A 21,961-nucleotide genomic window follows, 5' to 3' on the forward strand; every position below is an offset into this window, starting at 1 on the left:
TTTCACAGCATAATCACTTAAAAGCATAAAGATATAAGCAAAGAGAAGCAGTATGGAGAAAAGGCTAAAGACTACATGACTTCAACTTTACATTTTAATATGATATTTTTAGCAAATGAAGAATGTAGATGTATGTTTCAACTTGCGAATATAATTTCTAACCAGTAGTGGGAAAAAGTTCTATAGAGTGATTTTTGCTCTCGTACATAACAGACATTCTGTTTATCTTCAATTAATTAGTGTTAAATTATTGATTATTTGCAAATAGATACAATAATTATAGTTCATAAATTCTTTCTCAAGTTCTAAAAGCTTGATTTTCTTACATAATTACAAAATTAGTGCAAAAAATCGTTGAATAAACTCACAACCAGTGACGGAGGGCGTAAGTCATAACAGCTTGTAGCAGACAGTACAATCTGTATTGGACAATTACAGTCGTTATGACACCATAACAGACTCTATTGGGTGATACAAATGTGAATCAGGATACTCATGAAATATCATCCCGTGATCAGAAGTCTCCAATACTGCAACATAACGGCATTATGCAGTATTTAACCGATAGAAAGCTACATGATATGATATGATAGCACCCAATTATTCCGTTTGGTAGTGGCCTATTTTTAAAACCATAGTCCTTACTTCTCCATATGCATTTTTAAAACCATTGGGTGGTACACATGTGAATCAGGATACTCATTTAATATCATCCTGTGACAGAAGTCTCCAATACAGCTACATAATGGCATTACACAATGGTAGTGGCCAATTTTTAAAACCATAGTCATTACTTTTCCATATGCATTTTTTTTTTCTGTTTTTCCTTAATTTTCCATATGCATTTTTTTTTTCTAGTAATGAAAAATTTATTGAAGGCGTCAAGAGGATGCCATCCAAATACAAACAAAAACAAAAGAGCCAACCAGACTGGATGGTATCAAAAAACCCTCAATGCCAGCTCGTTACATTAGCAATCCAACAGTCTTCATTACTCCATAAGGGCATATTCAATCCTTTAAAAGCTTTGTTATTTCTTTCCCTTCACACAACCAAAAGATGGCAAGGGGAATGAGGGGCAAAGACTTCCACCTTTCCTTGCTGGATGAATAAGTTCCTAAAACAACCTGTTTTTTTATATTAATAAGATGCCTTGTCGTTCCTTAGATGAAAATTTCCCTTTTCCATTGTTTGTCCAGATGCTCCTATGTTTCTTGTGCTTCGTGTTATTTTAGTGCATCCATGTTGTGCATGCTCAGTACGCTGGTCAGGACAAGTTGTTTCCTTGTGCTATTGCGTTTTTGTGCTTTAGGTGTAGATGTCGCTTTTTATTAGGGAACACCTTATTCAAGTGGAAAATAAGTTTGCATGAAATAAGTCTTTCATGTTCCAGCTGTCAGTGATTGTGACTCCTCTTGTTCCAACTCCCATACCCTATACAAGGTACTCCCCCCACTAATGTTTCCAGTAATAGATCTGCTATTGCTCCAGATAAACTGCTGAAAGTAAATAAATGACATAAGAAAGGAGCTGACTGTAGCCATTCAACCTCCTTTTCAATACTCTACAATGTCACAGTATTGTTCTATATATCAACCTCAGCTCAATTTGGATCTGCATTGCTTATCGAAAGGCACTAGAGCTTCTACTCAGAGATTTTTTGGTGTATCTTATATTGCAAGTTATGTTTTCATACTTCATCTTCCTCCCATTGGTTGTTTTCTAGCATTGTCTATTTTCGCTCTCTTCCCCACATGGTGAGACTTTTTCTAATCCTGGGTGAAAGCATGTAATGGATATAGAAAATGAAGTTTTGATTTCTCCCATTGACATGGGAACTGTTGGATCTTTTTCATGGTAAGGAGTTGACCAAGTGTTGCTGGTTGTATACCACTAAGTACGATCCTAATGGTTCCATTCAAAGACTAAAAGTTCAATTGGTGGTCAAAGTGCATATGCAGACCTACAACATTGATTAATTTAAGACTCTCTCTCTCCTTAACACCATTATGTTTTATTTGGATTTTGATTTCCTTAGCCATTAATTTTGATTAGTCATTATGCCAATTAGATGTCAAGAATGGTTGCTTGTATGAGGACCTTGTTTACATGGAGCAACCTCCAGGTACATTGCTCAAGGGGAGACAGTCGAGGTTAATGAACTTTCGTAACAACATTTCTGGGCTTAACTAGTCTCATAGGGCTTGGTTTGACAAGTTCAGCATGGTACTTTTTTGCTATTGGGTTTAGATGTGTTAATCTGATTATTTTCTGTTTGTCAGGAAGGAGAATATAACTGTGGTATATCTGGTAGTTAACAGTATCATCAGTTCAGGCAGCGACTGAGGAATTGCAGATGTGAAGTGTTGGCATTAGAAGCAATTCCAAATTAAGCTCCTGTGCAACTGTCATTATTCTTTCACATAAAGGTTGTCAGAACTTAGACGCAGAAAAGGATTAAGCTTGGCAAAGCAGAAATATACTTTAGAATTGCAAGACAATATCATCAGTTGGGAGCTAAATCAGTTGATACTCCCATAAATCCACCGGTGAGAAATTCTCCCTCAAGTCATTTTCAATTTGATACATGTGTGTGGTTCGTAGACCTGGTTCTAGGACATGCTTTAGATAATTCTGAAATAGAGGTAGATTAGAGAAAGAGTAGCTTACCTAGATTTACAGTTTGGTTTTCTAGTTCCCATGCTGTAAATTTTGGATAATAGTTTGCACCAATCACTTGATTTTCAAAGATAACATGCATCATTTAAGCTGAAATCCAATACAACTTGAGATAGGAACCTACAAACCCTAAGAATACTATAAATTCATATTAAACTTAGGCTTTTAACAACACCCAAATTTTCAAGAACAATTGACTTCCATTTTGTATTCAAGATCTGAGGATGCAAAGTCTGTATTTTTTAGTTTATGCACTAGCCTTTTTCACACGCTGGATTTTTGAAAGCAAAAGTGTGTGCATAAGCTTCATGTCTAATTTTTAGTGTGGGGCTACAACTTTATTTACTATTTTTTTTTTTTTAATTTATTTTCTTCTGTTTCTTCAATCAGTAGATACTTGTACTCCGCCTTGTAAAGCACTAAACGCCTTAAGTATCCATACAAACAGCCGGTCTCAAGCCTAGATAAAGGAGGAGGGTTGCATTAGGTAGCTGACAGCCAGTGTAAAACTTGTCAGATCTATTGATATGAATCCTTACCAAATGTTTAATGGGCCTTCCCCTATGGGCAACAAGTTGCACTTATGCCACCTGAGAGTAACGAAAAATGGACTAGGGTGGGCTAGGTCAGGCCTGCCTAGATGGGAGAGGGTCAAGAGGTAGTACAAGAGACTAGAGTTAGATTAGCAACTTGGAACATAGGGACACTTACAGGTAAAAGCACTAAGTTGATACAATGATTAGAAGAAAAATTAACCTAATCTGCCTCCAAGAAACTAAGTGGATCGGGGAGAAAGCTAGAGAATTCAAAAATCAGGATTTAAACTTTGATATATTGGAATATATATGAGGTGGGAATTATTGTAGACAAATACCTAAAAGATAAAGTGGAAAATGTTAAAAAAATAAAAGATAGGATCATAAAAATCAAAATAGTTTTAGGCCAAGAGATATAAATTTCATTGCTGCATATACTCCCCAAACAAGCTTAAAAAAAAACATCATAAGACAATTTTGAAAAGATATGAATAATATTATACAAGGGATACTATGGTTTGAAAATACATCTGTAGGAGCTTATATGAATGGACATGTTGGAAAGGGTGATAACAGTTATGAGAGAAACCCGGGGGATCATGGATATGGAGATAAAAAATTAGCCCCTTGATTTTAGATTTTTCCATGCCATACAATCTGTTTATAATGAATACCTGCTTTTAAGAGAACACTTAATAACCTTCAAGAGTGGGCAAAATAAAAGACAAACACATTTCTTCTTCAATAGGAGGGAAGACCATCTATCTTGTAAAGATTGTAAGATTATCCCAAGGGAAATCTTGACTGCACAACAAGGAGCTTTAGAATTAGATAATAGCAACATAAATCAATGCAAGGGGATTAGGTGGTGGAGTCTAAAGGGAGAAAATATAGCATAATTTGAAGATAAAATGATCAAAGAGGGTGATTGGACAATAGGGGATAAAGATGATGCAAACACTCTGTGGAAAAGAATAGTTAGCTTTATTAAAAAGATAATAAAAGAGGTTTTAGGTGAATCCAAAGGAAGATTCTCAGGCAGAAAAGAAAGCTAGTGGTGAGATCATGGTGTCTCAATTGAAGCCTAGAAACGTGTAGGAGATTAAGGAAGTATATGGTTAACTAATATATTCAACATTATTATAAAAACCAAGAAAATGCAGGAGGAATGGAGGAACAACACACTAATACCTTATATAAAAACAAAGGTGATATTCCAAATTGCAATAACTATCGTGGAATTGAACATATGAGTCATACAATGAAACTGTGGAAAAGGATAATTAAACAAAGAATAAATATAAATGAGGGTCTCAAAGAATTAAATTTGTTTTATACCTGGGAGATCGACTACAGAAGTTATTTATCTTCTAAGAAGATTAATAAAAAAGTTTAGGGAAAAGAAAAGGGACTTGCATATGGCTTTTATTGACTTATAAAAAAGCATATGATAGAGTACATGGGGAAGTTCAATGGTAACAACAACAACAAACAACCAAGCCTTAAATCCCACTAGGTACATCAATCCTTTATTGCCAATTTACGCAATTATAGGCAATTTCATCCAACAAATTTAGAGCTATTAAATCCCTACTATCTCAAAGTTATTTTAGGTTTACATCTACCTCTTCTATTGCCTCTCACAGCAGCTAACTCACTCTTCCTCACCGGTGCACAATTTGGCCTTCGTTGCATGTGCCCAACCATTTGAGCCATCCCTCCCTCATCTTATCTCCTACAAGAGCTACACCTAACTTACTAAGAATATGTTCATTACTTAATTTATCTTTTAACTTTATATCACTCATCCATCTTAACATTCTCATCTCGACAAATCTTACTTTTTGGATATGTTGTTTCTTAGTTGCCTAACATATTGATTCTTACAGCAAAGCTGGTCTTACAGTCATCCTATAGAACTTCCCTTTCAATTTTAAGGATATTCTACAACCATACAGCATGCTCATACCACTTCTCCACTTAATCCAACCTGCTTTAACTCTATGCATTAAATCTTCTTCAATTTCTCCTTCAACTTGCATGGTAGTCCAAGGTATCAACTTGATTGTGACATTTTCTGACTTGGCTTATTACATATTAAGGTGTCCTCTTAGGTGGTAACCCTAATGCTAACTCTTTATAGGACCCTATTTTTGAGTGGCTAGAAGACTAGATGGGCGGGAAAGGAGCATTCTGCACTCTAGGGGATCATATTACCGTCATCCATGATTGTTATTCTTCCACCCTTTGTATTTCCTTCCTCTTTTCAAAATCCCTATGAGATTGGCATAGAGGCTTGAGAAATTAATGAGGGATTTCTTATGATCAAGCAGGGGAGAGGGTAGAGATCATCATGTAGGTTGGGAGACTGTGTACGCCTAAAAGGGAGGGAGGCTTGAGTCTTGGTAATTTGGTGTTTTTTGGTGGGGAAATGGTTATGGCGCTTTCCTTTAACACCTAGTTCTCTTTGGCTGTTTGGCATTAAATTTGGAATACTACAAAACGAGTGGGATGCTAAAGTATTACTTATTTGAGTCCTTGGAAATTTGTACCGCATATTATGATAATTTCCTTCCCAAAGTCTAGTATTTAATGGGTAATGGGGAGCGTATTCGGCTTTGGGAAGACCATTGGGTGGGGGAAACGCCTTTTCCTATTACATCCCCTCATTTTTTGAGTTATCTATTTGTCATAATACCCCTATTTCTGCTTTTTATTTTTCTTTTGCAAGAAGATACGCATTCTTGGAATTTTCATTTTGGAGATCAGACACTTCAGGGGAATTCTCTTGTAAATTTTTTTTCTCTTAACTCATGACTCTACTGCGGATAATTTTTCTTTGTATCCATTGATATGGAAAGTTAAAGTCCCTCGAAAATAATATCTTTCGTTTGGACTGCGATACTTGAACAAATCAACACCAACGATTTGCTTCAAAAGAGAAGACTTAATAAAGCCCTGTGATCGGATATTTGTGTCCTTTGTTTGAGGATGGAGAGACTAATGCACATTTTTTGCTTCATTGTCCTTTCACATTGGATATTTGGAATAAATTATTTGGTATATTTGATGAAAACTGGGTTCGCCCCTCCACATTGAAGGCATTTTGTACCATCATGCTTAGAGGTTTTGGTAAGGGGAGGATAGGAAAGATTTATGGCAATGCACTGCTATGGCTATTATTTGATGTGTTTGGCTGGACAGGAACTCTAGAATATTCGAAGGTGTGGATATATCTATTAATTTGCTTTGAGTAGAGTGGTTTAGCTTGAGCTGATGCAGGTGTCAGCAAATGGATTCATTCTTCATGTTTCTTCAGAAGACCTACAGCGGGATTGGTTGGCTATACTGTATTGAGTTTTGGTTTTGGGTTTTAGATGGTGATCTTTGAAATTAATTTCTTTTGATGCAAAGGGAGGATTTTTTTTCCCCTTTTTGTTTTTCCTTTTCTTCTGTCTTGGTAGTTTTTTCTGTACATTCTGCTCTATTCTCATAAAATTTCTTTGTTTATCCCAAAAAAAAAAAAAATCAACCATGAGTAGAACTATAGGACAGCACGCCAACGGTTTCTACTTCACTCTTCAAAAACAAAAGCCCTTCTTCACCAAAATCTTTCCCATTTCTTGTAAATTATCAATGGTGATACTGGCAGACCTCCTAAGTGAGGAAAAGAAAAGGACACCATGAAAGGATCTTTCACATTCTAAATACTATATCAGCATCCTATGAGAATTCTGAGTAAGAAACCTCAAAACACCCCCACCCCCCTTTTTTCTTTTTGATAAACCTCAGGACAGCTAGCTCAGCAACAACCTGCTTCTGACTTTAGCTTTGAGAAGGGCACCAAAGATTATCTAGTTCTTCAAGGGTCCAATAGAGAACTTCTTACAAATAAGGCGCATCAAGACCACATGCCTCTTCTTCTCTCACAAATGGGAGTACAATTATGGTTTGAAGGTCAAGATAAACACATTTGATGGAAAATCAAGCTGCTCCAATGGTTTTGTTCTCCCTTACTTTGGAAACTCTATTGTTATCTGTCATCTACCTTTCTAGATTACAAATGTTTTGGATATGAATTCCTTTACTCTGTAATAATCAGAGTGGATAGCGTGGAGAGAAGGGAAAAAAGGCTTACCTTGATCCCATTCACTTTAGGTTGGACTTTGTGGAGAAAAAAAATGCTAGAGCTTTTGAAGGAACAGCTACCTCTCCCCTAATCATCAAGGATAGATGGCTTGCAACATTCTTGTTGGTTTAGCATGCAGTGCTAGAAACACAAACAATTTTTTACTTCTTGAATACCCTATCACACGGTTGATTCAAACATTTTTGTTTCTCTCTTTTTTCTTTTCTTATACACGGGTGGCACCCCTTTGGTTCCCTATATATGAAATCTCTGTTCACCAATCAGGGAAATAATTAAATAAATAATATTCAAAGTGGAAGCTCCTCGTTTTTTAGCAAGTGCAGAAAATTTCCCATTTCAGCCATATTCCATTCCCTCAAAAATTTTCAGAAGGGCTTCTTGAGAGGGGAGAAAAGCTTTGTTTCTTCATCCCTTATAGTGCCAACTAACCCTAACTATATAATTGTATGTTCCATGGCATGATTTTGAGTTCTCAAGTGGACAATGACAACCCAGATGACTTTTTCTTTTTGGATGTCCTGCAAAAAAATACAGAAAAAAATTCCAGGAAAAGGAAGATGATCAATTGTTGCTATTTTTAGCTTACACAGCATAATGATTGTGACTCCTTTAGCTGCACATAATTTATACAATGTTCCAATCTCCATCCAGTTCTAAATTTATTCTCAGAATGCATTTCCACACAACATGGTCAAACTGAATACCATGTTAAACCATCGATCCAAATATTATCTCAAGCACAGGATAGTATGAAATTATGAATGCATCAAGATTATATAATTAAATGATAATTAGCAAGAATATAATGGACAGACCTTATGAATAGTAAATGTTGGCTGCAAGTGCTTGAACCCAAGTAATGGAGCTCGAGAACAACTAGTCACAAATTTAAGAAGCATACACCGTTCTTTTGGTTCAAATCCTGCAACAACCTGCAACATAAATCAGAAGAAACTCAATGAAAACATAAAATAAATACCAGTTTGAGCAAAATGTTCCAAATGGTTGACACTAAATCATAAAGTTAAATGATTAAACCATAAACTCAAAATCATTCAAAGAACATCACATTCATGAATGCATGTATTAATTTTTTTTGAGCAAAATGATTGATATTAAATTACAAAGTCAAATAATTCTACAATTACTTGCAAAAAAAAGGTTTTCATACTCCTACATTGGCACAATCATTTGTACATTACTGTCTTGCTTTACTTTTTTTAAGTGACTCCATTAATATTTCAACCATTCATCACTAGTTGTTGCTAATGTTGGAAAAGAAATAGATTGGAATCATATTATGCTTCTTTTTTCAATTGAAAAGGAGAAAATAATATATATAATTTCAATAAAATTTCATTAATCCTGCAGCACACCATATAAGCCTGGACCTACTCAATGGGTTTGACCCTTGGAAAAGTATATTCCAAGGTCTAGGCTGCTGGAAGCCTATGTGGTTTAGCCATTTAGGACTACAAGGAACATTATTTATGAATAAATGTCAGCAGCAAGTGAAATAGACTTGAGGTGATCATCCAATATAATTATTTTCAGAGGAAGAATGACCTAAATGTGGAGAGCAATGCTCCATTTTGCTGTCAAGAAGGTAGCAAAAGAAGAGAGGGACAACTCAGATGGTTTGGGCTTCTCCAACGTGGGCCAAATAGTGCACCAATGAGGAGCGAGCTACTTACTGCGAGGGGCAATAGAGGGAGCATGGAAAGACCTAAAATAACTTGGAATGAGATAGTAAAGATTTAATTGTCCTAAATTTGTCATAGGAAATTGCTCATAATCATGCAAATTGGCAGAAAATGATGTAATCGACCCCACCTAGTGGGACAGGATTGGTTTTTTGTTGTTGTTGTTGTTAATTTTTTGCCATCACAACTATTTATAATGCGCATTTAAATACATCTGGCATAATATCTCAAAGGCTGAACAGAAATATGTCACAATGCAGAGTTTTGCAGTCGATATTGTCTTGTCAGAATTCCACAGTTATCCTCAGTGCCAACATAATTCAGTCCAACTGCAGTTAAACATTCCATGGTTATCCTCATTTCGTGCTTACTTCATTGCATTGTAACTAGCTTAAGAGACTTCCCTTCACATATTTGACACTTTAGATCAATATGTGAGTGCCTTCTTAAGATGTATCTCCACGGCCAGTTCCTGTTTTGAACACACAAACACTCTTCTCGCTGCAAGTTCACTGTACTCTGCCACTGAACAATGATCTCTTCTGAGGAAGGACTAGCTCAGTAAAGTCAAGGCTGAGAAAGCAGTAGAGAAGAAGTTTGGATCTTCATGGCAGCTGTGAAATACTGAAGTGTTTTGCAGCTACATTCATTTTGCTTGTTAGCAGTTCTCTCTTCAGTCTCATGCTTTGGTAATTTAGAGAATGAAAATTTTGATAAGTTTCTGAGTGCTCCTTTGGTTTTCTTATATTTCAACCTAGCATGGTTCTTCTATAGAATAAAATTTCTGTTGGCTAAACAATGCCTAATGAAGCTAGCATTGGATTAGCTAAACTGTTTTTGCTTTTAATTGCCTAGCCTGTTCGGTTTTTGAATGTTCTTGGAGTTCTGAGTTTCATTCACAGGACTTTTCTTGAACATTGACTGTTAAAAAGCAGAAATAAGCTATCTTTTTTCTTTTTTGGAGGGGGGGGGGGGTGGGCACGGAGGGAGTGGTTAATGGGAATCAAATAAAAATGTTTTCTGATTGAATTCATTTATACCACAGCATATTGCTTTCATTTTCAAACCACTCCAACACTCATCTTACTGTACATTCACTGTACACGGCCACTTTACAGTGAACTCTAATGAAAAAGAAGCAAAGTTCCTCACCATAGCCAAAGGATTGGGATTGTGAAAATGATTTAAGTCTAGGAAAACCATTTTCTCTTCATCACAACAATTTTGCCATGGTTGTTTCTCAATCTTGATTACTGAAACTTTAGTACCCACAATGGTCAGGTCTCATTTTCTTTTTTACACTTGGAACATGAATATCCAATTTATGCACTGCATGTGTTGTATGCTTCAAAATCCAGTTTTTAGTACATATTCTTTTTATTTGAAAGCACTCGGTGGTTTTCACCATCAGCTTCCACTAATCTGTACTCCATTGATTGGATGAACAGCTCATTTCTTTTCATTCTTTTATTATTTTCTCATCATTTGAAGTTCGGCAAAACTATCTACAAAAGAACCCATGAACCCCACTCACACCCCCCCCCCCTTGATTTTTTTGAAAAGCTTCTTGTTATTTAAGAAACTAGTACGAAGTAAACAATTATGTCATCTTGAATTGTATCATCTAAGGAATACTGGGGTGTTTAGTAGGTTTACTCTCCCTGCCAACCAACTGCATGTCTTAATTGTCTTCACCTCTTAGTAATTGCATCATAATTACGCTATTTTTATAAGAACATCCATATGTGAAGCCATATCAAAATACAATTTGCATTTAAAATTGGGATGATATATGCTCTCTAAATTTTAAAGAGCGCATTATTGGGGTGGCGGCACAAACAATGCATTGAAAGTTCTAATGAAAGAGAATCTGGTGAGAATGTGACAAATGTTTCTGAAACTGCACAAGTGGGAAGATCCAACACTTTCTACCTCATCAAATCAACGACCAAAGTAACAAAGGGAGCTTGACTTAGGTTGGACTCTTATTCATTGCTTATATTTTCTGTTTTTAAGCATGTTCCCTATGATCAAAATATATTATGATTTATGAAGTTCATACAATTCATAATTTGCAGCACTTATCATATTTTCTTAAATTGGAATGTGAAAATATAATTTTTGGTTATGTTGTTTTTTAAATTTTTTTTTCATTATTTATAATTTCCAGAACTTTTTTCCTGAAAAAACTAATAGTTCCATGTATATTGCTACATGAGATGATTTGAAATTAGGTTTCATATGTCCAAATCTATATCTCATACTTAAATTAATTCAAACAACAAATTTGAATTTGTTTTTTGGAATTCCATTTCCATCCTATAATTTAGCCCTATGGATTTGGAATTCTATAGAATTCCAATACAAATTCATGTATTTGTAATTCCAGGTCAATTCCAAATCCATGCATCAAAACACTACGTTATGTTGCACTTAGGAGCATGGAATTCGGTCTTGGATTTAAAACTGTGTGATCTTGGAAAAAACAATACAAATGAATGTTGAGTTGTGTTGAATTCCACAAATACAAATCCAAGGACCGAATGCCATGTTTCCAAATTTATTGATTTCATAATAGCACATGCAAAGGTTCTTGTTGAAGGGAGGGGATAATTATTAATGAATACTAGACCCTTTTATTAACTAATTTTCATGGGAATTTGTTCTGGTTGAATTTGTAAAAAATTTCCTCCAAGTGTGTAACTATGGATGTAGAGAAAAATGCATTTTTTGCACCAAACATGTAACATGGCAATACCAACAACTTCATAAGCATTGGCAGTAAACCCAAAACAGAAAATTATCTAAACCACGCTAAAAGAAAATAGGTAGACCTATTAATTCATCGAAAATACTAGTTATGCGTATTCTGATTTCAAAGCCAAAAAAATTCTATTTTGGCTGCATTCAAAGGCCATCCACATAAAAATTTATCCTCATTCCGTAAATTTGTGCAGAGTTCTAGTTTCACAAAATAAGTTGACTGCAGATTTCTTTCAAAAGCATGCAATATGATCTTCAGTCATCTCAACTGATAGGAAAGACATCAGCTATCTGTAAGTGTACTCAGACTATGGACCTAAAAATGCAGAACTCTGCATGTAAAAGTGAAATAAAATAAAATTGATCCTTCAGCACCGTTGTTATTTGTTAGTAGTATGAGTATTTGTAGCATTTTAACTGCAGATAAAACATGATCTGATATTCTCTTTTTCTGATGGGTCCAATAAAACAAGGACAAAATATTGAAGTCTACAACTAACAGGGGCCGTACCAGCCTCCAGACAACAGATGTACAATAGAACTAAGGATCAAAATTCATTAGACACATTTCATGTAGATTAAAGGTGTTCCGTCAATAAATAATAATAACAATTGAATTTTTGCGCAAACTAAAATCAGACTAGTTGGAACTATCAGCAGCTCTAATTCAAGAAACTGTTAATATTTTTTCAGCTTATCAATTCAAGATTGGGCTATAGCATTTGGTTTTAGCCCAGGTCCCCCCCCCCCCCTCCCTTCCTTCATCTGAACACCTCGAAATATTTCTCTGACCCCATGTCTATTTCTTGGGAAATTATTGTTTTATAGCTGTAAAAAAACAGTTGAAGTTTTTGACCTACTCGACTCATCAAAATGGAGTAAGCTCCAGTAATTAATTGGAAACAAATTACTCTTACAATGCCAGATGGATATGATTCCAATTTCTTCAACCCCTTAAGTTGGATTATTTGCAGAGGCAGTTCATACAAAATTTGGGAACTGGAAATTTGAGGATGGATGCACATAATAGGACATGCAGAAAATTGGGAAGATTAAATAATCTGCACTAGATAGGTAAGCATAGAAACTGAATCCATATTAGACACTTTAATAGAAACAAAACTAAAAAATATAGTATTTAGGGCATTCAGCAGCCATAGTGGGGTTAATACCTCCCAAAAGAGTTTAACTGTTCGACTCCCCTCAGAATAACCACCGGTGTACCGTGTATTATTTCTTAGATCATCTATGTCAATGTCATGGTTTCCACCTGAAAGCAACTGCATATAGATACCACATCAGTACTATCAATATGTGAAAATCAAATGATATTTCAAAGAAATTAATCCCCTTTTAAAAAGGGCAAAACATAAGGAATCATGATTTTTCAACTATGTGAAGGCATGCAGTATTGCCATCAGAAGTTATGGACTAGGGCATAAGCTTCAAGCCAAAAGAACAAGAAGTTAGCATTATTCTTATTATGTTGTGGCAACCTAACTACAAGAGGGAGCTCATTACACATATAGAGAACTCTGCCAAACCAGAAACTTGACAGTCTAACCACGAATTCTCAAGATATGAGAAAAACAATTCCTCTCTCTCTAGAACTGTCTTATTTTGACTGCCTTCTTTTTGTTTTAGTAGAATTAATTAGAAGACATCGTCTGATTGTCAAATAGTTCACACTCTACAAGAGTGACAATATTCTTACAGTCCTTCCAATTTTTAATAGGGAAAGTTTCTGGTATGAGAATTAAAATGGATGAGAATGGTCTTGCTACAATTAATTTGACTGGTATTTTTACAACTAATTTAAGCTTGGTTAGGATTGCAGAGCTTGCTTCTTTACTAGGATGTGGCACTTTACAATAGCTACGGAGTTATCTAGGGGTTCCTTTAGTCAACATCCCAGGTTTTCGACTCATTTATTAAGTTGGGAGGTTGTGTATAGGTCTACAAGTGGGGGATCCAGGTCTTGGTAACTTAAATTCCAATTTATAAAAGCATTATGGTGGCTTCCAACAAAAATTAGTTCCCTTTAGCATAAGGTGATTACCGGAAAATTCGAATTGCAAGCAAATGGGTGGGAAGATAAAATTTTTATTAGAGCTACTCCAAAGGTCCTCGGAAATTTATCTCACAGATTTCTTCCTTGTTTTTCCCTTCAATTAAATAGAAAGTGGGTGATGGCTCTCATATCAGTTTTTGGCAGGATTATGGATGGGGAAATCTTCTTTTTCTATCACCTTTCCTTGACTTTATCGTATTACATAATGCACCTATTTCTTCTTTTATGTTTATAAAGGGAGTTTGTTTCTTGGAATTCATGTTTTCAAAGAAATCTAAATGTGAGAGAGAAGCTGGTTAGAGGTGCTTGATTCTTTTCATCCTTCTTCTAGAAATGATACTAGGGGTTTGGGTTTTTGACGGCTTTGAGGAATTTTTTTGTAAAATTTTTTGATCATCCTACTTGTCAGTATATTAGCTATTAGTTTCCTTTACACTCTATGATCTCGATAGCTAGGACTCCTAAAATCGGGAATTTAATTAGCTCAGTGGTTCTCAATAACAGCAATACCAATAATTTGCTTCAGGTTAAAAGACCCTTGAAAGCCTCATCTCCAAATGTTCGTGTTTTGCATTCTCTAAATAGTGGAAATAATGCACTATTATTTTTGCTTTTTCATTTTTCATGGGCCATTTGGAGCACAATTTTTGGTGTGTTTTAAAGAGCTTTGAAAAAAAAAATAACAGAGATATATATTTAGAAAGAGATTAAAGAAATTACAACCTAGGAGAAGACAAGGGGATCCTCAAAAGAAGGAAACAAGAAATAAGTCAAAAAAAAGGGACACATAACAAACTTCTGAGTAAGTAAACCCCCTTTAGATCCTTTCCATCATAGTTGGACAGACCAATGCAAATCTGCTAATGCATGCTCACCTTTAAATCATTTTTTAATTTATTTTACCTTTACCACCATCCATACGAACTTCATTCCCTCCAGGATAAGCCAGCCATAATCCATCATATCTATCAGCTGTTGAGCTTCAATATCATCAAACTAACCTCCTCCACAGAGATGGGTAAAATCCCAGCCCTAAACTCACTCGCAGCCCTTCAGCCAAGCCATCCTCCTCAGAAAATGATGCACCCCCCAAACCTTCAAGCAGAGGAGGCACAGGAGCAATATCCAAATCAGTGACAAGAATCAGAAACATATCCAAATTGCAAATGAACCTCATCCAACAATAAACCACCATCACAGAAAAAATAATTATCATACTCTCATTTTCTAAAATAAATATCACCCCAGTTCTTTTCGTCCTCAATATGACTTCATTGTCCTTCTATGAGCTAATCTTAGAACAATGCTGAGACAACTCCATAAAAAAATTCCCATCTGTATATCTTTTAAGACCTTACTCGCCCACATATTAAAATTCACTAAATAATTAAAAATAGAGAACATACGAAGTGTTGCGCGTGTACACCTTGGTATCATCGACTTTATCGCATGCCTTGCCAACCTTTATTTCCAAATTATGTTCCCCAGATCTGCACACCACCACTGGAAACAAATCAACACAGGCTCAGGCTCGATCCTTATCCTGTGTTAGATTACAAATTTACCTTAAAGCTTAAGCTGTTAGGATGTGGACCAACAATGTATATCAGGCCTTAGCACTCCCCCACACATGCATCCCAACAGCACGTGGACAGATAAACAAACAATAAATAACACCCATTACAGGGAATACAATAATTTTTTAAATACCACACAATAAAAGAGGGCAACAAGACTAGAAGCCAGGACCTCTTGGTAACCAGCTCTAATACCAAAATTGATTATCACTTTACCTAAAAGCTTAAGCTGTTGCGTTGTGGGCCAACAATGTATGTCAGGCCTTAACACCCTGAACTTTGCAAACTGAAACTCCTGCACCATCTGAGAACATCCACAACCAGCAGCCTCCAAAGAAAACTCTCTGGACACCACATCAGAAAAAGATTTATTAAACCGAGCTGACCCACTAGTCCCCTCAACACCCTTCCGCTTGTCACAGCCTGAGACCCTTGTCCAATAATAAGTTCTCTTTTCTCTGTTAATGAAACCTTTCCACCAGTTGAAGCCTCATGAGAACTCCACCGATCCTCACACAGTTGCACATATTCCACTGTACAGCAACATAAGTGTCACAAACCTTATGAGCTCCAGCATTGCTTAAACACCCATATGGATATCACCAGCACTTAGTTATAATCCTGTCACCAGAACCAGAAGCCTTTACACAAGACTCGTCCTCAACATACTCACTTGAGTGATAGGCCTATTTGGGAATTAAACACAGCTTATTCCCAATTGAATAGCTGGCCCAGGTCCAAAACAGTTATCAAAGACCCAGGCCCACTCCACCCAATCCATTCGCAACCCCATGTGAAACCCTAGTTGCATATATCACAATCAATGCCCCAATGAAAACCTAGCCACCTCTGCCATGGAAGCCACAGCCTCCATAACCAGCAATGCACAAAAAGGCTTCTCCTCCTACGTCACCACCACATCGAGCACATACCTGACATCTTCTCCGTTGACACTACCTGGCTCCACGAGTGAGTACCTCACTGTATTCCTTTGCCTACACCACCATTACCAGCAACGAAACCCATAGACATCGCACAAAATTCTTTCTTCACCAGCCATCCCATTTTGACCTGTTTGGACCTCTTTCCTTTCCATCCAAGCCCCAACTTAAAAAAAAACATGCAAATCACCATCAAATACCTCTCACTCCTAAAAAAATGAACATTTTGCCTTCCCACCCATTCAAAAATTGATGACAATACATCCAAGAACCACTTCACTGCAACAACAAAAAAAAAAAAAAAAACCTCACACAACTATTTTGAGACGGCTTGTGCTCTAGAACAAAAAGAAAAACTCTCTCACCCACTTTCCAGTCTCAGACTCTCAAACCAAAGGTCTTCCCTTTGGCTGGAAGTAAATGCTTGCGTTCCCTTTCATGTCCTACAGCAGCCATGGTGATAGAGTCATGAGAGAGAAAAGAAGAGAGGAGGAGGCTTCAAGAGAGAGAGAGAGTGAGAGAGAGAGATGAGCCTAGGATCCCAAAACTGTATCTTATTACCACTACTAACCTTGAAATGGTTATGTTACTGGAAGAGCTATTTTATTTATAATTTTAAAGGTTTTGAAGGTCAAACGAGAGGAAGATGTTTTGGACTTTTAAGGTGTGCTACTCTTGCTTTGGTATGGCATAATTGGTTGGAATGCAATTCTAGAATTTTCAATGGAAGGGTGATGTCTTCTACTTTGGTGTCGAGCAGGTTTCTTTTTTTGACATTACCATTGAGGAACCTTTACTCCATGGTAAGGGAATTATACAACAACAACAACAATAATAACAAGCCTCAAGTCTCACTAAGTGGGGTCGGCTATATGAATCCTTTTCTGCCAATCCACTCGAGCAAAGACTTTTTCTTCAACTAACTCAAGGACTAATAGATCTTTTCTCACCACTTCATTCCAAGTTATTTTAGGTCTACCCCGCCCTCTTCTAGTGCCATAATAATTTGCTCGCTCCTCCTCACTGGTGCATTACTTGGCCTATGTTTCAAATACCCAAATCATAAGCTGCCCCTCTCTTATCTTTTCTTCTACCAATGCTACACCTAACTTACTGTGAACATGTTCGTTCACTAATTTATCCTTTAATGTTACACCACTCCTCCACCTTAGCATACATTTTAGCCACTTTTACTTTTTGAATATGTTGTTTCTTAGTTGCTCAGCATACTAATCAAAATAGTATAGCTGGTCTTATAGATGTCCTATAAAAATTTCCTTTTAATTTTAGTGGTATTCTGCGATCGCACATCATACCTAAAGCACTCCTCCATTTTACCCAATCTCCTTTAATTCTATGTACTACCTCTTCAATGATATCCAAACCTCAAGGTCAGATGTGCAAATCATGGCAACAGTGGTTCAAATATAGAGGTCAGACTGCACAGATATTGCCCTATTGTGCACCATGCAACCTATAGATATTGGTGTTCCACATTTGGTTTGTTTAATGGAATGCAGCTAGTTGATATGCAGAAAGCTTTGCTTTTTTAGTAGTCTCTCTGTTTTCCTTCTTTTTCTACTTTTTCTAGGACTTCTTGCTCTCCAATCCCCATAATTGTTTCCGCCATAACAAAATGTCTTCTGTTATCTAATAGAAAAACTGTTCTGTTTCTTTCCCAACACACAACCTATAAAAGGGCGGGGGATCATAACAACTTGGTGGGTATCTTCACGGGGTTGCAAATTGGTAGAACTGAATTGGAGATAGAAATTTCTCATCTTCTCCTTGCAAACGAGAAACGACATTATCATTTTTTATGGGGCTGATCCTCAGCATATTCTGAATTTAAAGATGTATCCTTCTCTGTTTCGAGGCAATTTCCGGTCTTAAACTAAAATAGCAAATTTTGGTGAAAGTGAGCTTAACCCTGTTGGCGATTTTCCTGATAGCTCCTTCCTTGCAGGAATCTTGAGCTGTAAGCTGGGAGTCCTCATGAAATATCTTGGGCTGCCACTCAGGGCAATGTAACCAAAAAAAAGGACGCCATTCTGGAGAAATTTGACAGAAAGCTTGCAGGTCAGAAGAGAACCCTCTCAAATCTCCCAGTGTGCTACATGTCCCTCTTCCCCATCCCTGGCTTGGTGGCTAAAAGACTCGAATATATACAAAAAAGATTCCTTCTGGGCAGCATAGGAGATGTTTTTAATAATCACTTGCTCAAATGGAATTTTTATGTATATGTATATGTGTGTGTGTGTGTGTGTGTGTATATATATATATATATATATATATATATATATAGCAAAAGAAGAGGTTCATTAATAGATTAAGGACATACAGCAAGGAGAACAAGGCATCTCCTTAAAAAAAATCTTGGACAAACCAGATAAAAATATAAAAAATAGAACAAGAAACAAAAAGAAAAACAAACAAAAAGTTCCAGTGCACAATATCAAACCAACATATATTGCCAATTGAGCTGAATATCCAAAAAGCTCACTCCCATAAAATTCCCATAACCAATGCTCCAAAGAGAAGCCATGTAATGAATCTTCTCCCAAACCAGCAAAAAAAGTCGACTTCTTCCCTGAAAAAATAAGTGCATTACATTCCAACCACAGCCCCTACATCACTGCAAAGAAAACACAATTCCAAAGTGATGCCCTTCGAAAACCAACAAAAGAAACTGCCAAAAAATCCACTCTATCTCTGGACAAACAAACCAAATAAATTATACCACACCCTCAAGGAAAAATCACACTGCATAAAAAGATGAGATGCAGATTTTGAACAGTTAAAACAAAGCACACACGCATCTGGAAAGAGTGCCTTCATCAGTCCCCTAATCTGCAACAAGTTATTGGCATTGATTCTATGAAGTGCAACCAACCAGATAAAAGCCTTGATTTTTGGGGGGACTTTGGCCTCAAAGAAGAGTCAGAACTAGTCAAAATTTCACAAAAGGATTTTCAAGGGTACACCTCAGAAAGATCCAAGGATCAGAAACAACTATCCGCTTCCAAAGAAACACGACAGTTATTCAATAATACTAACATAGAGGATAACTCTTCCGTCCCCTATCATGAAGGGGGCTCCAAAAGTGAAAATCCAACAAAGGCAAAGGACCATCAAGTCAATAAAAAAAGAAAAAATGGTACTCTTCTGCCGAGAGCTCAAACGAAAAAGACATGGAAAAGAGGTTTACAAAAACAACAATCTCTAACCAAAGGTCTTTCCAAAAATAATACTATAACCCTTTCCTGACAGGAACTTACTATGGGGAAAAGGAGGGGATAAATCTGAGAGAGAGCTTTCCACAGACTTTCCAAAGAACATCTAAATCCCAAAGTGGTGTCCCACCCATTCTCATCTAGCCCAAACTTGCTTTAACCACTCTATGCCAAAGGGAAGAGTCCTCTAGGGAAACCGCCAACACCTGACCAGTCTCCCATGATTTTCTCAATCTTGCAGGCAAGCCCAAGTGGAATCTTAAAAAAATAGAAAGACAATACAACAGGATACTAAAAATACAAGCCTGAATAAGAGTAGTTCTAGTTCTACCCCCAGGGGAAAAAAGAGCTGCCTTCCACCCATCTAGATGCTTAGTCACCTTCTCCACAGCCTGATCCCAAAAGCTAAGATATCTAGGATTACCCCCAGTAGAGATCCCTGAATAGGACAAGGAACAATCCAGCAAACCTCACCTCACACCCGAAGATAGCTCCCCAACACATTCATGAGACACAAAAATAGCAGCAAGCCCACTCTTCCCCATGTTAATCTTAAGCCCAGAAATCCTCTCAAAATACATGGAAATGACTCAAAATATTCAAAAAGAAGGTCTACGGTCATCTAAAAAGAAACTAATGTCTTGGAGGAGAGAAACCATCAACCCCTCCCTCCCACATCCAGACCTTTCACCAAACCTCTATCCATTGTCCTATCAACCAACCTACTCAAAACATCAGCCACTAAAACAAACAAAAACAGGAAGAGAGGTCATCTTGTCTAATAACCCTCGATGCCTTAAACAATGGTTTAGGCTCACCATTCACTAAAGCTGAATACCTCACATTAGACATACAACCCCTTATCCACCGATACCATTTCTCTCCAAACCCCTTCCTCTCAAAAATCTTGTCCAAGAAATTCCAACTAACACTATCATAAGCTTTCTTAAAATCCACTTTAAAGATGAGCCCCTCCTTTCTCCTCTAAATATCCTCTACAACCTCATTAGCAATCAAAATGGCGTCCACAATCTGTCTAACCCCCATGGACACACATAAGCCTTAGAAACAGTCTAATCAAACACTGCACCCAACCAATTAGATAGTACTTTGGTGATAATCTTAAACACACCAGAAACAAGACTAATAGGTCTATAATCTGTGATCTTGATAGATCTACTCTTCTTCAGCACCAAAGTTATGAAAGTGGAATTAATATCTTTCTCAAATCCCATTCCAACAAAATTCATTGAAAACCCTAAGCAAGTATCCTTTAATAACCTCCCAACAATCTTGAAAGAAGGCGAAGTTTAATCCATCCACAGCCAGGAGCCTTAACCCTCTCCATCCAAAGACAAAAGCCTCACTGCCTTCTCAAAAGTCTCTCTAACCAAGACATATTCTCTCCAGATAATTGGATCCCATTATATTCCCTAAATCATTGGGCTACAAATGTCCACCACAATGTACATAACAAAACTTAGTGATCTTGAAGGCAATCCCACTAGGATCAGACATAATTTTAACCCCTTCCCACATCCAAATCCCAGATCACATTCTTCCTCAATTTCCCATTTGCTTTCCTATGCAAGAGATGGAGTGATTTTTCTAGCATCTTTTTGGGCTTTGGCATCTGTGTTTTATAGGGTTTGCCTTTGAAAAACTGAAAAAAGATTGAGGCATGACTCTTTTGTAATCTTTATATCTATTGAAAAGATTAATGGAAAAGTTTAATAAAAAGAAGAGGAACTTGCACATGATTTTTATTGACTTAGTGAAAACCTATGATAGAGTAGCTAGGGAAGTACGATGGTGGGTTCTATGAAAAAAAAAAAGGAGTGTGTAGTAGGCACACTTAAGTCATGAAGGATATGTACAATAGAATAATGACTAAACTTGGAGATTCTAGGGAATTTCCAATCATAATAGGTGTACGTCAAGGATCTGCTTGGAGCCCTCATCTTTTGCATATTGAGGGATAAACTTACTAAGAGTATCCAAAATGAGGTTCCACAGTGTATTTTATTTGCAGATGTTATCGTATTGATTGATGAAAATAGGGGTGAAGTAGAATCTTATTTGGAATTGAAAGAAATATTAGAATTTAGAGATTATAATATAAGTGGAAATAAGAAAGAACATATGAAATATAATTTTAGTTGTCTCAATAGATTAAATTAAAGGTGGAATAGAGATTAAGTTAGAATTATGTAGAGAAGCTTTAGAATCAAGAGGCTTAAAGATGAGTACAAATAAGATCAAATATATGAAATGTCATTTTAGTCCAAGACCACATGGTAAATGAATA

The 21,961-nt window shown here is 36.5% G+C and overlaps 1 protein-coding gene across 5 annotated transcripts in view; it reads right to left on the bottom strand.

Annotated features, from left to right (window-relative positions):
- Positions 1–21,961, bottom strand: part of LOC131168438 (E3 ubiquitin-protein ligase UPL7) — a 90,086-nt gene that overhangs the window by 17,956 nt on the left and 50,169 nt on the right. For all 5 annotated transcript variants that reach the window (XM_058127861.1, XM_058127860.1, XM_058127863.1 and 2 more), the window contains exons 11-12: positions 13,004–13,111; positions 8,181–8,297 (exon numbers count right to left, since the gene is read on the bottom strand). In XM_058127861.1, the coding sequence (XP_057983844.1) occupies positions 8,181–8,297; positions 13,004–13,111 (225 nt within the window). The remainder of the gene's footprint in view (positions 1–8,180; positions 8,298–13,003; positions 13,112–21,961) is intronic.

Source organism: Malania oleifera, chromosome 11, assembly GCF_029873635.1.
Source record: "Malania oleifera isolate guangnan ecotype guangnan chromosome 11, ASM2987363v1, whole genome shotgun sequence".
Taxonomy (NCBI): domain Eukaryota; kingdom Viridiplantae; phylum Streptophyta; class Magnoliopsida; order Santalales; family Ximeniaceae; genus Malania; species Malania oleifera.